Genomic DNA, 16937 nt, shown 5'->3' with positions numbered 1-16937 from the left:
GGTCCCGTGTATTCTTTTAAACTGAGTTGCATTCAGAGACGGATTAAGGTCGGCTGAGGCCCTGAGCGCAAAATAAAATTTTGGTCCCTTAAACCAGAAAAAAATATAAAGTTGGAGTTTTGCGGGGCTTTTTCAAGAAGTCGGGGCCCAGGGAGCATGCCCGGTGAGTCCGCAGTTTAATTCGCCTCTGGTTACTTTCTTGGAATAGAATATCGGTATTTTGGTTTGAGAAAACGGTATTTAGTGTACTTCAACGTGGAATGCCACTAACTTGCTATGCCGAAATTTTACAGATGACTGCTTCTCTGTTTTCGACACAAAAGATCATCGTGTCTGGGCGTGGAACTCTCTTGTTCAACGGTCACAATACGAACTCGATCATCCCATATGACACATTTTTGCTCTTTGGAATTATTGGGGCCTGCGTAGCCTGGCCGATTGTAATTTGGAGGTGTCATTTGAGTTGGCATCCACTTCGAAAAAGTTTCGTCTCTATGAGGAGAACACCAAATATGCATTTTCAGCTATAAATACAGAGGCCACAAAAAGGCAACTCGCTCAACTAGATGGCGGAAAGAATGGCGTAAAAATGCCCATAACAAACTTTTAAGACCAATACGTGTGTACCAAAAACCAGTGTGATGAGAGCATGGCTAATTACTATCGTCACTAAAATAATGAATGCAAATAATCTGTTAATCAGGTCTGCTGGGGAAAATGAAGGCTTAAATAATGATAAGAAAATTAATTTAATGAACAGTAATTTTACAAAATCACCTCGAGGGCAGCATGTGGCCCGCAGACGGTTAGATCGATCTTTAAGTGAGAGAAGGAAAACTGTTTTGGACAATTGCACTGCTCAATCAAAAATCACAAATCATCTGGCAATCAGAAATATGCATTCTCCACTTAATTCGGGATTATTCTCAATACAAAAACTTTGCATAGGAAATTGCAGATCAAAACATTTTATGAGTTTGTAGATGATGGACCTTGACATCCGCTCAAGTCGATATGTTTTTCGATCCCCGTTTACCAAATTTTAATAAGTGATAATTATAATAACTGATTTTAGCTGCTACATTGTTCTGGAATTGGCATCACTGTAGAATTTCTTGACCATGTTCGAAGCCTGATTTACGGAAACAGTTCACGATCATCCGTTATGAAACCGTTTCCCAAATTTGCTTATCATTCTTATGCTACCAAAGAAATATACTTTCATTAACACATTATAATTTGTACTTTCCAATACTTTCCACGCTCTTAATGATGACAAGATTAAAATTTTGAATGTTACACCTTGATTTATAGGTTGAAAAGCATAACATCGGTATTAAGTAGTGCAAATTCCTGCTGAACAATGTTAAAATGGGTAATAAATTATCAAAAAAAAAAAAAAAAAAAAGAGTAGGGAAAAAGAACGGAATTTTCAAATTTTCATTAATCTTCAAAGATTTGTTGTTTAACAACTTGATCGAGAAAAGCAGGCTGTGTGGCTTCTTATAGGAAATTTTCCAAACTAAATTTGCTCATACAAAAATCATGCTTTCTTTCCGCCAACTTCGAATTATCCAAAACATTTGAAAATAAATTCGAATTAAACAAGAAATTTTAACATTACATTAGATAGGAAAGTCAAGGTGAGTTCGTAAAAGTTCGAATTAATCAAGTTCTACTGTATATATGAGAGAAAAAGAAAACAGGCACGAATGCACACACACGCAGGAAGTCTAAATTTGTTGCTAAAAGCCTGTACGTGAAGAGGTTAAAACATAGTGTTCCCGACTGTGTCTAGAAGCAAACGAGAATAAACTAGAACAAAGGAAACTCTTTGTCGATATGAATTTCATTTTATTGAAACATCAAAGGCACTCACACAAAACTCACAACCACAGCAAGAGATCAGAAGGATGGAAGAAATACGAATGATCGATAGGGGGTTTTAAAATGAGACGAATAACCACGAATCAGCGTCGTCTTTGCTTAAGAAAATAAAAAACAAGCTCCATCCATTATGCTGTGAGGGTAATATAGTAAATACACCGCTTGGTAAATGCTGAGAAAAATTTCGTGTCATAATTTTTCGAAGAAATGAAACGTGAGTTTTTTAACGGCACAGAGAAGATGAACATAAAGATGACATGACGCATGAAGACAGACGAAGACATGACGCATGTTTCCTGCCTTCACCATAAGCACAGTGGCGTATTCATAGGAGGGCTTAGATGGAAAAGGCTACAGTCCGAGTGGCAAGTTCAGAAGTGCGGCAAATATGAGTTATGATTGGTCAAGAAAATTAATAGAATTGTGGAGAAGTGCGGCAAAATTTGTATAACCCTCAATAAATCCGCCTTTGCCCAGACATCTACAGGCTAGGCCAATTAGTGACCGAGAAAGGGACCTAGAGTTTGCAAGCACGTGAGTGAGCTAAAGAGTGACTTAGAGCGTGAGCCAGCATGTGAATGAATGATCAAAGGAATGACCGAGAACATGTGTAAACGTGTAAATGATCAAAAGAGTGACCCAGAAAGGAACCATGCCAGTGGGCAACCAAAAGAGAGGGACCTAGCTAGAGCGTGTTCAAGCATGTGAGTGACCAAGACAGTGTGCAAGCATGCGAATGACTAAAAGAGTGGCTTATAGAGTGTGTGAGCATGGGAGTGACCAAAAGTGTGACTCAAAAACACAAATGTACTTGCAGGAGTGGAGGAAGGCCAAGCGGAATATAGCACAGGGTGGCGAATTCGAGGAAAGAGCAGTCAAGAAAATTAGACTAGAATGGAAGAAGGGTGGCAAAACTCGAGCAGCCCACAAAACCATAGATGCGCTTCTGCATAAGGATCATCCTGTGAAGAAATAATCACATGCCCCTCCGCGAATATACTGTATAATTAACGTTTGCTCTAATTTTTCTTGTTTTATTTAGATTTTCATGGACATTTTCACAACTGGAGAGCAGCTGCCTTATTCCATAATCGCAATTGAATCTGTTCATTCCCATTTTCACGGGTGTGATCACATTATCCCTGAGAGCACCTGAACACTTTCTTTCTTTCAACAGCACACCAACAGAGGCGGATTTATGTATGGTTTGGCCATTCGTGTGGTCCACGAATATTGCCGCCCATCTCCCATTCTTATCTCATTTTCGTAACAGCTCATTTCTCGAATTCGCCTCTCCCAGCCCTATATCTACGCATGTATCTCTAAGTGACTCTTTGGCCACTCACATGCTTGTGTTCTCTTTTGGTCGCTCACGTGTTCACACTCTCCAGGTTACGCGCTTGGTCATTCACTAACCTGGTCCCTCGTTCTCGAAGTCACTCTTTCGGTGATTCACATACTTTTACTCTGTTTTGGTAACTCACATGCTCACCTACTCTCTAGGTCCCTCTTTTGGTCCTCACATGTATGCTCAAGTTCTAAATCACTCCCATACTCACACACTTTCTAGGTGGTCACTCTTTTGATCACTCATTGACCTGATCCCTCGCTATCTAGGTAATTCACGTTCTTGTACACTCTTTTGTTCACTCACATGCCTGCAAATTCTGTAGGTTTGGTCACTCACTGACCTAGTCCTTCACTCTCTAGGCAGAGGGGAAATTTATAATTTTACTATTTGCGGGCCTAACAAATTTTGCGACCACTCATTTACAAAATTTGCCGCTTGTTCAACTTGCCGTCTTTGGCAATAGACCGCTATATATAAGCCCACCCTGTAAATGCACCACTGCACTTCATCTCTGATCATATCGCACACAGCAATTTACTACCGATAGATGTTGGGTCGGAAATCTTTCCTCTCTAGAGAAAGTCATGTTATACTTCTGCCCTCGCCATAAGCGCGGCGAGGACTCTCGGCCAAGGTATATTGAGAAGGTGCCATCTATCGGTGGTGTCCGGAGAGATCGAATTAACTGACCTGACGCTAGGCTTCATAGTTGTAGGCGATCTGATAACACCGAGACCAGAGTGATCAAAATTCTTAGATGAATCATTGGTCACTTGGTGCCCGGAATTACTGTTCGCAAAGAAACAAGGTTAATAGTGGGGAAAATTGACCACTCCCTCATAAGAATGCTCCTAAGGCAGGGATCTTAAATCTTTCAGACAGTGAGTCAGATTGAAACTTCCCGCGAAGCCTCCGGGCCACCAGGTGATGGGATTTAGTGGCATGTTAATGGAAGGGGCCAACTGGGCCCTCAGTTAAACAGGGACAAAAATAATTGAAGACTTTTATTTGTTCTAAAATTATTTCTTTTAATAATTATCAATTTCGATTAGTTCTGAAATAACTTTTTTCACTAATCCTGAAAAAGTTATTAATTACTGATTAAATTTTGAGATTGGTTTTAGTCTGATAAAACCAGTTTTATAAATGATTAATTATTTATTTCGGTAATTATGAAATCATTTTCATTCCCATTTTCATTGAAATCATTTCTTTCAATAATTATGCAATTATTCTTTTATTGTTTCAGGAATAATTTATAACAGAAATTACGAAATTATTTGTTTCAAAAATTCAAAAATCATTTTTTTCAGTGGTTCTGAATTTTCATTAATTCTGAGTTTCCATCACAAATTTTTTCCGGAATCATTCCTTTCATTTCTTAAGAATTATTTTTTTTTCCTCGAAGAATTCCAAAATCATTCATTATTTTTAGAATAAATCGTTTCTTTCAATGTTTTCAACCATTTTCTGAAGATGATCGGCGGGCCACGACAAAACTCCAAGGGTCAAATGTGGTCCGCGGGCTATGCGTTGAAGACCCCCCTCCCCTACCCCCGTCTTAGGGTCATAACAATCTGGCTCGACGGTGGTGACGACGGTTGGTCAGCTTATCCAATGCCTTTCCGGTGCCTCCGCACTTATAACAGTAAAGCAAACACTGGTTATGTGTTTCTCAGCAGTTGCCAATCAGAGTACAGTTACTGGGAATCAGAAAACACAAATATGAGAGAGGGGACTCAAAACGCATGAGAAGTAATTTCTAGAGAGAAAGTTACTCCCATATGGTGCGTGTAAGTGATTACCTTCAACAACACAATGCACAGATATTTCCCAAGGATGCCATTTGACGCTAAATAACGCTGAGGATAGTCACTTTTACACGCATCAAGGTGTGGTAGGTGACGAAAATAACGCCCCCTTCTCTCCTCTAAAAATTATTTCTCGTTATTTTTGTGGGTCCCTTCCTTACTTATATATATTTATAAGGTCGAGTTACAATCGTTATCAACATAGATATATTTCCATAAAGATTTTAAAATATTTGCGTAAAACGTATATAATATATTAAAAATTACACTCGAAGGATAACACATGTACAATATATATAATGTCACGGCGAAAGAAATGTAGATAAAAATTTGCGTCACACGGTTACATACGGGGTTTTGTTTTTTGATTCTTTTTTTTTCTTCTTGAATTAAGAGCTCTTCATTCGATAGATGTCTCTGAGCATAGTGTTTGATACGTACTGTACTACATTCGGTGAAAACGAAAGCCATTTTCACGCCAGTATAAAGTACAAAATATCATGGTTTACAACTAGTCACGTGATTCGATGCATCATCGTTTTGAATAGAGCTACAGCTCATTTTAACGAGTCTGAATCCTATTTGCATGGTCTGAGTTGTTTGGAAAATCTCTAGATATGACTCATTTTGCTCTGTATAAACACTAACACGATGAAAATGTGTCAGTTCAGTTTTAAAATTTATTTCATGCAAGAATGAACATTTTCAACAAAAAAAAATCTCATCTTACTGTTGACACTTTCACTGCAAACCGACATTCAAGTTGGCGGAATTGCCGCCAATCTACGTCAACGGGACCCTGATATTCTTTATAGTCACCGCCTGTTCCTGATATATCAGGCTCGGTTGGGTAATTTCTTTCCTCTTGAACAATTTAAATGGGTTATGAACAGAACATCCTGCTTCAGATCTGACAGACTCTGGTCGTCAGATCATTGAAATACTCATCGTCAAGTAGGAAATAGCTCGATATGTGTGGCGATACATAATCGTTCTGCCCCAGATTTCACAGACCCTGGTCGGATCATTTTCCTCCCTTGATGAAATAAGTAAAGGTCAAAAGTCTATGTGTGATATGGTTGACATATGGTGCTCTGCTGCAAATCCGACAGAAACTGATGAGGTTATTTCTTTCCCCAAGCCAAATAAGAAGAGGTCAAAAATCTGTGTGTTGACACATAGTGTCCTGCTGAAGATCTGACAGTCAATCACGAAGTTATTTCGTTCCTTTGTTTCAATAGGAAAATGTAAAAAAAAAATGCATGTGTGGATACATAGTGTCCTGCTGCAGATCTGACAGAACCTACTCTGATAATTCATCTCCCTTGGCCAAATACGTAAAGATTAAAAATCTGTGTGGTGGACACATTATGTCCAGCTGCAGATCTTATAGCAACGATGAGAATAATTTTCCCACTTATCCTTCCTCTTTCCCCCAATGAAGTAGGAAAAAAGAGGAAAATATATGTGTTGGCACATTGTTTCCAGCTGCAGATCTGACAGATTCTTCCAAGTGGGTAAAGGTAAAAAATCATCTTGTTCTGGCATTGCGTCCTCCAGCAGGTCTGACAGAATCTACTCTGGTCACTTCTCTCCTTTGGCCAAATACAGTGATCTCTAACTTATGCGTCGGCACAAGGGAACAAGGGAAAAAAAAGAAGTATGAAGCCAGTTTTTTTTCCCAGGAGGTTTCTACATCGCACGCAGCGTGAAAACGCTGATTGGTCAAAAAACTTCAATTTCCTGTTTCTAACCAATCAAGCTTTTTCACGCTGCACACGGTGCAGAAATTATACTCCTAGGAAAACCCGGCTTAAGCGAGAGATACGTATAGTGAATAGCATTATTTACCTATATCTTTGACCAGGAGTATAGAAAATCGTCTTGTAACTGAGAGAAACGTATAAGTGAGAGATCACTATACATAAAGGTATAAAATCTCTGTGTTGACACTAAAGTCCAGCTCTGAAAGACACTGATTAGGATTATTTCTCTTCCTTGGTATGGTCAAATAGGAAAGGTATAAAATCTATGTGTTGACTCCTCCGTCCTGCTCTAAACCTGCCAAAAACTTTAAAACAGTTCCATTGTCTGAACATCCGATCCGTTTTCAGCAGTCAAAAACGTGATCACGTGGTCCCGAGATAATATTCATATGCAGATTCAGAAAATTTTTGTGTTAATTTTGAACAGTATTCCAAAAGCTAAAAAATTCTCACAATTAGGATTTTTTTTCTCTTCAGTATGAAAATACTCAGTTCTTCCATGATTACGGTTCAGTTACTAAAGAGATTATACACTGAGTTTATAAAAAGAAAAACAACATTTGGGTTTGTAAAGAGTCATTATGGAAGCATGAGATTTTTTCCCCTTCTTTCTTTACATTGGTACATGTTCAGAGTACATGGAGGTTATCGCAAGACTTGGATCTGTTGCAAGCTTTCTTGAGGATCTTCTTGAAAATTCCCTTGGCCTTGCATCCGGCGCATCCGGCGCATTTGGCCGATGGCGTCGACGACAGCCGACCTTTTGCAGAACCGCTGAGGCTTACGGATTCGCGTTTCCTCAGCAATTTCTCCGCAGACGAAAGCTTCAGTCGGATCTGGGACAGACTCCCGACCAGGAGCTCGTCGACGTGGTGGTTGATCCCGGCGGATGTCTCGATGAATTTACAGCTTTCTTCGATTGCAAGGGAACGTCCATCTGGAAAGAAAAAAAGACAGAGTGGTTCAAGGTTATTTTCACTGCATGTGGGATAAATTTAGGGCCACGCTGAGCCTCTGGTCCAATAGTCATTCGCAAAAATTTGCTTCTAATCAAGGAAATAGACCTTTTTGGATATTATATATGCCGAGGTGAAATAGGAAAGACACATCATCTGGTCTCCACCGGGAATCGAAACCAGATCCTCATGAAAACCGGTCAGGTGCACTACCCCCCATATACACCATTTGATTCAAGATCCTACCTTCCTCATTTCACGCACTGTGGCGAGAGACGGCTTTTTTTTCCAGCCGAATACATTATGGTAAATAGAGAAAATAGAGCCTTTCTGGATATTATGGCAGACGTGAACTCGGAAAGAAAAGCTGCATCCCACAGCGCGTGAAATAGGCCCAAATGCGAGCCGATCTTCCCATTAAAAAGTCTCGCCACAGAGAGCAACAGGCCTACAAACTGTACAAGTATTATTCACTCACTTCACTTATGAAATATAGATGGCAGCACTGAAAAATCAAACACAACACTAGATACGCATTCAGACTGTTAGGTACACACACATTTACACTTTCAACACAACTCACTAGTTAGTAAATTGCCCATGGCGATAGACCTGAGTTGTGCTCGGTTTGAAAAAAAAAAGTGCGTGAAATAGAAGGAGAGTCGTATCTCTCGGAACCTCGGTTCGATTCCCGGCGGAGATCAGATGGCTTGTCTTTCCGAGTTCACCTCGGCATAATATTCACGAAAGGTCTGTTTTCTTGATGTATTGGACTGAGGAAAAAGCCATATCTATTTGTTTCCAATGTTTGTCTCCTCCTGCTGTAATATAGCACCAGTGGCATAGGCCACCATGCCTGAGTGGCGCTGAGGTAAGATGCTCCTATACCACCGTGAAAGTTGGTCTCAGGTTCGAACCAGGGGGAAGAATAGAGTGAACAAGAAATTTTCCCTAATGAATTTGAGGCAACTACCGATAGATGTCTCCTTCATTTCCAATCCAACTCGTTAATTGCAGTATAGCAATATGTCCAGAGTTGATATGTGGTGAAGTAATGGCATAGGCTGGTGGCTCCTTTGACTTGGGGTAGGCAGAGGTCTTCGACCTTTTTCTAGCCGCCTAACATTGTTGTATCCATCATCAAAGGAAGAGCCCCCTTACGGCAAATTTGACAAGCGAATGCATGAAAAATCAGGATGACTAATCCTTGAATGCAGTTTGTACAAGGTGTTTAAACGGGACGTTGATTGAGTGTTCGCGAGGAAGAAAGCAGACACAACCTTTGAGCACTCTTGGTGCTTCAGAGAGCACCGTATTGCTTGCGAGCAACAGGTTGAAAATGCCTATTGTAGGGGCTTCTCTTCGACCAGCTCACCAACGGTGGAACGGCGACACTATTCATTCATGACCATCCTTGGGACGTATTGGGCCCGGCTGGGCACGAGTGTGGCCTCTTCATAACATAGATCTTTGGTTGGGTACTCATCCGCCATCTTTGAGAAAAAGTGAGAGATCAGTATTATCGCTATAGCTCATTGTTCAGCGAGGTTTAAAGAAAGAAGAAGAAAACTATGCCAACAGCGATTAATCCTAACATGACAATTCAACTCAAATCGAGCCGAAACGTCACGTACGAACCCATTTTGTGAAATTTTCAATAAGTGGAATTCTTTACTGATGATGATGCTAATAGCGGTGTTGGCGAAACGTTGAGCAAATATTCAAACTTATGAGGACTCTCTTAAAATTTACGGAAAATTCACCCCGAAGTAATTTACCGATAATAGATAATAAAATTCACGATCGGAAGAATCACCGCTTTGAAAATTCATCGACAACAGTCCGTCACCAGTGAGAGGGTGACAGAGTGATTGAGCAAGTGAGTAAATGTGTGAGTGACCGAATGAGCTATTGAATAAGTCAGTGAGTGAGTGAACGAATGAGCTAGCGAATACGTTAGTAAGTGAGCAACCGTATGAGTAACCGAGTGAGTCAACATATGAGTGACTCACTCACTTATTCATCCACTCACTTACTTATTCATCCACTAACTTGCTTAGTCACCAACTCATTCCTTACTCAATTGCTCATTTATCCACTAACTTGTTAAATCATCCACTGAATTGCTAATTCATCCACTAACTTGTTAAATCATCCACTGAATTGCTAATTTATCCACTCACTTTCTCAGTCAATAACTTCTTCACCTATTGCTCACTCACTTGCTTATTCATCAACTCACTTGCTTATTCATTCATTTGCTAATTCATCAACTCACTTGCTTATTCATTCATTTGCTAATTCATCCACTCACTTTCTTAATCAGCAACTCCTTCACTTATTCACTTGCTCACTCACTTTCTTAATCAGCAACTCCTTCACTTATTCACTTGCTCACTCACTTGCTTATTCATCCATTCACTTTCTCAGTCACTAACTGCTTGACTTGTTCATTTGCTCGCCAACTAACCCCGACTCACTTGATCAATCACTTACTTGCTCACCCACCTGCTCATTCACTCACTAACTCTGTTACTTTGTCGATGAATTGCTTGGCAGTGATTTTCCTAGCGTCAAATTTCCCTTTCAGTAAATTGCGTGGCAATGAGAGAGAGAGAGAGAGAATTTCCCGCACACGCCCTCTCTTATATAGCCCAAATAACTATTCATCACCTCACCCCCATCTCCTTGAAAATGTATGATGGCTCAAAATTTTTAAGCCAAACTCAACGCAACAATTTGCTTCTCTCTGATGGTCGTTACAGAATTTTCTCGCCAGAGTGACCTTTAAGTGGATGTTTCCGTTGAACAGATGATCCTTTGATGTCGGAGACGAAGCAATCAGCGTTAATCGTTTCTAATTGATCTCGCGACGGTGCCTCTGCTTTCGCAGTGCACGTCCGGTATCCTATCCTATCAGTAGGTATTTAGCCGATATCAGTGTGCATTCCGCGCGTCGAGTGCCATGGAGTACTTCCACCATAATTTCCTACCGTTTCCGGATAATGATGATGTCCAATTACGATGGGAGTCTCTCGACTTCTCAGAGCATTTAACCGGTAATCATTATTTGGATTTGATAATTTTGTCACACTACGTTTTATTATGCTCGGGCAGGATTAGTTATATCCCGTCTAACAGATATGAAGTCTATTTGGAACGGTTATGCTTCCATATCTCGCACCGGGATTCGAACCATACCCATCCGGTTACTATAGAATAATAACTCCCTTACCGATGTAATTGGAATGGACTTGATTAATTAATCCTAACCTTAAAGTCGATCAGAAGTTTTCTATTTTGCAATTAACTCTACTGTGATATTGAGAACGTTTTATGAAATGAAAACAGGACCGGACGTTTCATCTGTAACTATGGAAGGGATTCTCAGCGGATATCAGTAAACATAACATATGAATTAAAATATATGAAATAGATTTACCATCAGGAGTGAGCATCCTGAGCCTGGCCAAGTCCATCTTGTTTCCGACGAGTATCAGGGCTTTCCTATCGATCTGAGAATCGAACTTGCGTATGAATCGGATTATTTCCTTGGCCATCTGAAGCGATCTCTTGTGCGTCACCGAGTACACGACCAGGTATGCGTCGGGCTCGTAGAGACTCGTAAAGTTGCAGTTCTGCCCATGCAAAAGGATAAAAATAATCAAATGTATAAGTAGTGAATATAAGAAATATTGTGTGTGTGTATTTTCATAATAATGTTTAGAATTGTGGATCCCAACGTGGGTCCGACGCCCCCCCAAAAGTAGGGCTGTAATAAGAGGCTTTAATTTGAGGTTTGAGGGGAGCATATATATCTAAATGGAAATTTTGTGTTTTTAACATTCAAAAAGGCATTTTAAAATTTATAGAAATTCATTGAAACAACATTGAAGGTCTTTTTTTCTACATTTTTGATGGCAGCATGGGCCTCATAACTTCTCCTTCCCAACTTGTCTTTCTTTAGGGGGCCATTAGAATTTCACATAATGCTTAGGTGAGGCCGGACGAAAAAAAAGTTGGGAACCACTGGATTAGAGCTTACCACGACACGAGGATTTTATGAGTAAGGACAGTTCGTAGTTTTGCACATGTGCAGCGTCTATTAACATTCCTTTATGGACAAACAGACGCCATTTTGAATCACGTCGGCAATGAGTAAATGATGAAGCCGTTTAGAGAAAGCCAAAAAAGAAGAAAAAGTTTATCATAAATCACTCTGAAAAGCGCCGTCACGATCGCCGATGATATTGTCCGTATGTTAGATATCATTATTCACACGTTTTCCCCGCGAACGCCCGTGAAAAGTCTCTCATTTTTACGAGCCTTGCCCTCACCATTACATTCAGATAATGCCCTCTCACATAAAATCAAAAATGTGTTGTTTTTTTATGATTTGCACATCATAAAGAAAATTGAAGTAATAATTTACGAGTCCACAAGCCTGCACAATGTGCCGTTAATGGTAGTGTCAATGAAAATGGTCTCGCGGATCCCTTACAGAACACTCATGGACTACAGTTTGGAAAACACTGTTGTGGAGTGTAGAACCGTGAACAAAGAAGCTTCCCTAGCATTTCTAGCAATTAAATTGATATAAGAAAAGATTGTGTGTGTCCGCAGATGGATCGATCCCTCAACACTCCGTACACACTTCTTTAAGAGACGATGTTTCTTTTTTTGTTTTTTTACAAGCGATCGATCAGTGATTTCATTGATTGCCGTATCGTCACCGTCTCTCGTAAGATACGCGAAATATATCGCAACGTTCCATTATTAAAGATCTTCATGGAGAGGGCATTGAACGGACGTCTTTGTATAATATACACACGTATCTCCGTCAGGTGCAAGTCACGCGACGTTTTTCCCAGACAACAACGTCTTCCCCGTGATAACGACGTTTACGCCATTTAAATAATAAATCGAAACATCGGTTGATAAATTATATGCACGAGTTAGAAACGCATTTCAAATATAGAATCGAGTAGTTGGGACCTGAGATAAATTCCATGTAATGTGCAAGGTGTCCCATAAATTCGTAAATAGAAAGTCTGATACCGGCCAAAATGACCGGAGGTTGATTTTCACTACAAACACTACATTATTCTTGTAAATTTTATTATGTTTAAATGTACTCATATGCGTGTGTAGGCAATCAATAAAATATGAATTACAAGATGTTTTTCCTTAAAAATTATGTAATGAAATTTTATTTCAAAATCCGAAAAAATACTCGTAGCATAACCAATGGAAAAATTATTGATATTCTAAACATTACAACTGCAGTTGCATTCGTACATCATACTTTTCACATTTATCAATACCTATGTTACACTACAAATGCAATTTCCGCTTTTTTGTAAAGGTTTCTTTAGATCCACTGAAAATATAGCGCTTGTTATGTTATTGCATGGCGGGATCTGATATCGTTGTCTTTTTTTTATTTGCAAAAAACAAACACAAAATACGTGTGAAAGACAGAACAAAAAACCTCATAGAAAAGACAAGACATGAACACAATAATCATATTGGCCCCAAGGGACATAACGTCCTTCCAGGCAGTATTTATGAATTAAATTATTATATTTCGCCGCCATTTTCCAAGTACCGTATGTTATGTTAATAAATGTTATGTGATAAGATATGAATATTTCAAAAATTTATGCACTGTAAAAATTTGAATTATCAGATCTGAAATTGCTGAATATTACGATATTTCTTGTATAAATAATGAGTCTATGGAATAAATAATCTTTTCGTTTCAGAATACTATTCATATACACACACACATACACATATAAATATGTATATGCTCATAGAAATACATACATGTGTATTCGTTTTTTTTACCACGACAACGAGAAAAATGTTTTTGTTTCAGCCGTGATTAAATTATCCCAATATTTCCCATTGATGTCATTATTTATATATATTGTGTGCATTCTACGGAAACAATCTTAAAATATATTTTCATAATTTTGTACGCTTTTTGCATACATAAAAGCGTCATATTTATTGCTACGATTGTGAGCTGTCGGCTGAAATGAATTCACTATTTTTTGAAGCAGGAAACGAGAAACATTTTTGAAAAAGGTGTTTGTCTTTGTGGAACATCAAATTCATGTGTGTTTGGTTCTTTTTCTTTTTTTTTATTTGACAATAACACTACAAGTACAATCTGATACTAAAACAGAAAAAATACTAGTACAAAAAGACAAAAACATAAACAAAAAACACATATAAATGCATAGATTCGGAACATTCACTCTGACCCCAAGGGACTAAGGTGTCCTTCCAGTAGGTCTACAAAAAGTATTTTAGGGGCAATGCAACAGAAACTCTTTTGAAATATTGTTTTATTGACTTCGGTCGTGGCACTTGATAAATATTCCTATATCGGGTAGATGATCGCTTTTCATGGTTAGCCTCATATTATTTGCTGTTACGAATTTTATAATTCTATATATAGATTTGCCTTATGTTTAGTGTGTGACATTCTGTTATACTGTTGTTAGAGTTAGCACTTGTTATGATCTAATTTTATTGTAAGTGCTATTTAATCTTGCCGAAGTTGTTTTCCGCTTTAACCAATTATTGTTTTTGAACATAAAATTTATGTCTGTAAATGTATAGCTGTCTAATGTCCAATGTATGACAATTTATATTGTTATCGTATGTATAAAATGTTTGTATTATTAGTGTTTTTGCTTTGTTGTATGTGTTACTTAATTTCGTAATAATGATTAGGTAAGTTTGGTTAGGTAAAAGGTTTTTCCCTGATACCGTGAAGATTGTTGTTATTACCAAATTTTTGCTTTCTCATCAAATAAGGCCCTTCAGGCTTTCTAGCTAATTTCAACAAAATAAACTCCGGTTTTATACAGGGACCTCCCAAAAATTATACACGTGATTCCTTGTGAAAAATTACTATGGGAAAGGGTTTTCAGTTTTTTCATCTGACCAATCATTATGGAGTTATAACGCATTAAAAATGGATGACGTCAAATTCACCGAATGTTCGACGTTTTTAAGGTGATACCTAGTGTTATAACCTGGAAAATAATTAAGAAAGCTAAAGCTGTGCAAACCAGTTCTTTTTCTCTTCTTGCCCTTTCCCACAAAAAAATTTTACTTTAACAGTGAAGGAAAAAAAAAATTACTGCACTTTGGCAAAAAAATTTTGATTTTGAGAAATTAAAAAAAAAAGATTTCGTTTGGTTAACACAGCAAATCTGGTGATAAATTTGTCAATATAGTGGGGCGAAGGTAACACGTAATAACAAGGTTAACAACATTCTACACCAGTAGTTCTCAATCTTTTGTCACCCGTGGCTCCTTTGATCAATTCATGGTTCATTTGCGGCTCCCCAGAAAAGCAGATATTTCAACTTACGAAAAAAACACTTCAACGCATAAATAAACACAAGCACCAAAATCTCTTTTTTTATATAAGTTTTACACAAGGAATTATGTGTGTAATTATTGGGTGGTCAATAGTATCTATCGTGTATATTTTTATACAAATCGACCAGGCATTTATTGATGCTAAGTAGAATGTTTTAGAAAATGCGCACCGAAATACTCGCACGGATCGCTTTTGAGCCCTCTCATCAACACCTTTTCGCCATCTATCATCACATTTTGCTTCGTTGTGAATTTCAACGGTGTCAGAAAAGTTTTCCTCACTTTGAGAATATATATTTCAAAATGTCAATATACAAGGACTTTGTAGAGAATATTTTCCTTTTTCTCACTCTAGAAAACACTCAATATATAACGTCTTTATGTGTTTTCAACCGCGCTTCTTATAAAGGGATCCTTATTTTGAACTTCACGCGAAATTTCTTTTCGATCTTTTATTATTACACTTACTAAGGTAATGTTATTCCGTTTCAGTTTTTCAGCAAGTATTGGTGAAGTAAAAAAGTCACCATCACAAGTGGTCACATTTCTACTAGCTTTTAGACAAGATACAGTGATTCACACAATACCACATTTTTGGCCAAACTAGTATTTTTATTTCATCATCAGTCGGTTTCAATTACACCAGTGGTTCTTAACCTTTTTCCACCCCGCAACCCCAGTGCAACTTGATTCCCCCTTCATGCACCCTCCCCTGGAAAATGTGGTGTTGATTCGTTAAAAAATTTTGTTTCTTCTACAGATTAAATTTATTATGCACTAATTAATTGTTAAAAAAATTCTAAACTTGAAAGATAATTGCAAAATTAATTTGTTCAAAAAAAAAAAATACACGGGGAAATTATAGCCAGCAATAAAATTAAAATTACTTGTCAATTTTCAGTAAATAGTTCACTGTTACTTAAGAACTAGTGAATAAGACGAAACGGAAACATCTGTATTAAAGAAAATTTTGTGTCACGTTCCGACAAAGTATTTGCTTGTGCTTAAAATGAGAGTGTCTGTAACATTACTGGTCAAACTGACCATCGGTCATGGTTCTTCTAGGTATAACTAAAAATGTCTCAGTCGATTTCTTTTTTCAAATCAATGATATTTGGACCGTTTAATGTTTCGGTATTCTCAGAAAAAGTCGTGGAATTTTTCAGCAATCTAAACAATCTGGTTCATTGTGAAAATCGAGCGAGAAGATAGAAAAACGCCAAAAATGACCGACGGAGCTCTTCTAGTATTAAAAATTCGTAAAAATGTAAGGAATTGGTATATTTGCATGCTGTTTGCGAAAAGTTATTCTCCCGAAAGTTTTTTTTCCCTTCTTTTTTTACACAAAAGTTCAACTTTTTGTCGATAGATGACACTGCACGAAAGCGAAGCACATAATTGAGAAGCTAAACATTCCTTCAATTTCTTCTGTGTCCTGAACGTTCGTAAAGTTACAGCCGGCGATTTGTGGCTGAATAAAACGACTTCACCAGTAGTGCTATTTCCACCAATGTCAACATCGTAATGAAATCTTATTGCGCCAGCACCAATAAAATTTAAAAATGAGCTGTTATCCGTACATCATGAATTTTATAGGACTTTGATTTGCACATTTCCAGTTTCCCCTGCTTTCATGCAGTGTCCTCTATGGACAAAAATTGCAACTAATTTTTTTCTGTATCAAAAAAACAAAAACCCCGCCCTTTGTGAGAATAACTTCTCCGCGAACCGCTATGAATTTTAAAACTATTAACTGATTTAT

General features: G+C 38.1%; 1 protein-coding gene across 1 annotated transcript in view; it reads right to left on the bottom strand.

The window, feature by feature from the left end:
* Positions 1-1833: 1833 nt before the first annotated feature.
* Positions 1834-16937, bottom strand: part of LOC149068576 (uncharacterized) — a 133234-nt gene continuing 118130 nt past the window's right edge. Inside the window, exons 4-5 of the mRNA XM_089250712.1 lie at positions 11214-11409; positions 1834-7752 (exon numbers count right to left, since the gene is read on the bottom strand). Coding sequence (XP_089106838.1) covers positions 7445-7752; positions 11214-11409 — 504 coding nt within the window. The 3' untranslated portion in view covers positions 1834-7444. The remainder of the gene's footprint in view (positions 7753-11213; positions 11410-16937) is intronic.

The sequence above is a fragment of the Pholcus phalangioides genome, unplaced genomic scaffold (genome assembly GCF_987345545.1).
Source record: "Pholcus phalangioides strain wild (caught in Gottingen) unplaced genomic scaffold, Ppha-v1.0 ptg000024l_1, whole genome shotgun sequence".
Taxonomy (NCBI): Eukaryota; Metazoa; Arthropoda; class Arachnida; order Araneae; family Pholcidae; genus Pholcus; species Pholcus phalangioides.
Note: the sequence above shows the minus strand (reverse complement) of the source record. Positions and strands in the feature narration are given on the sequence as shown.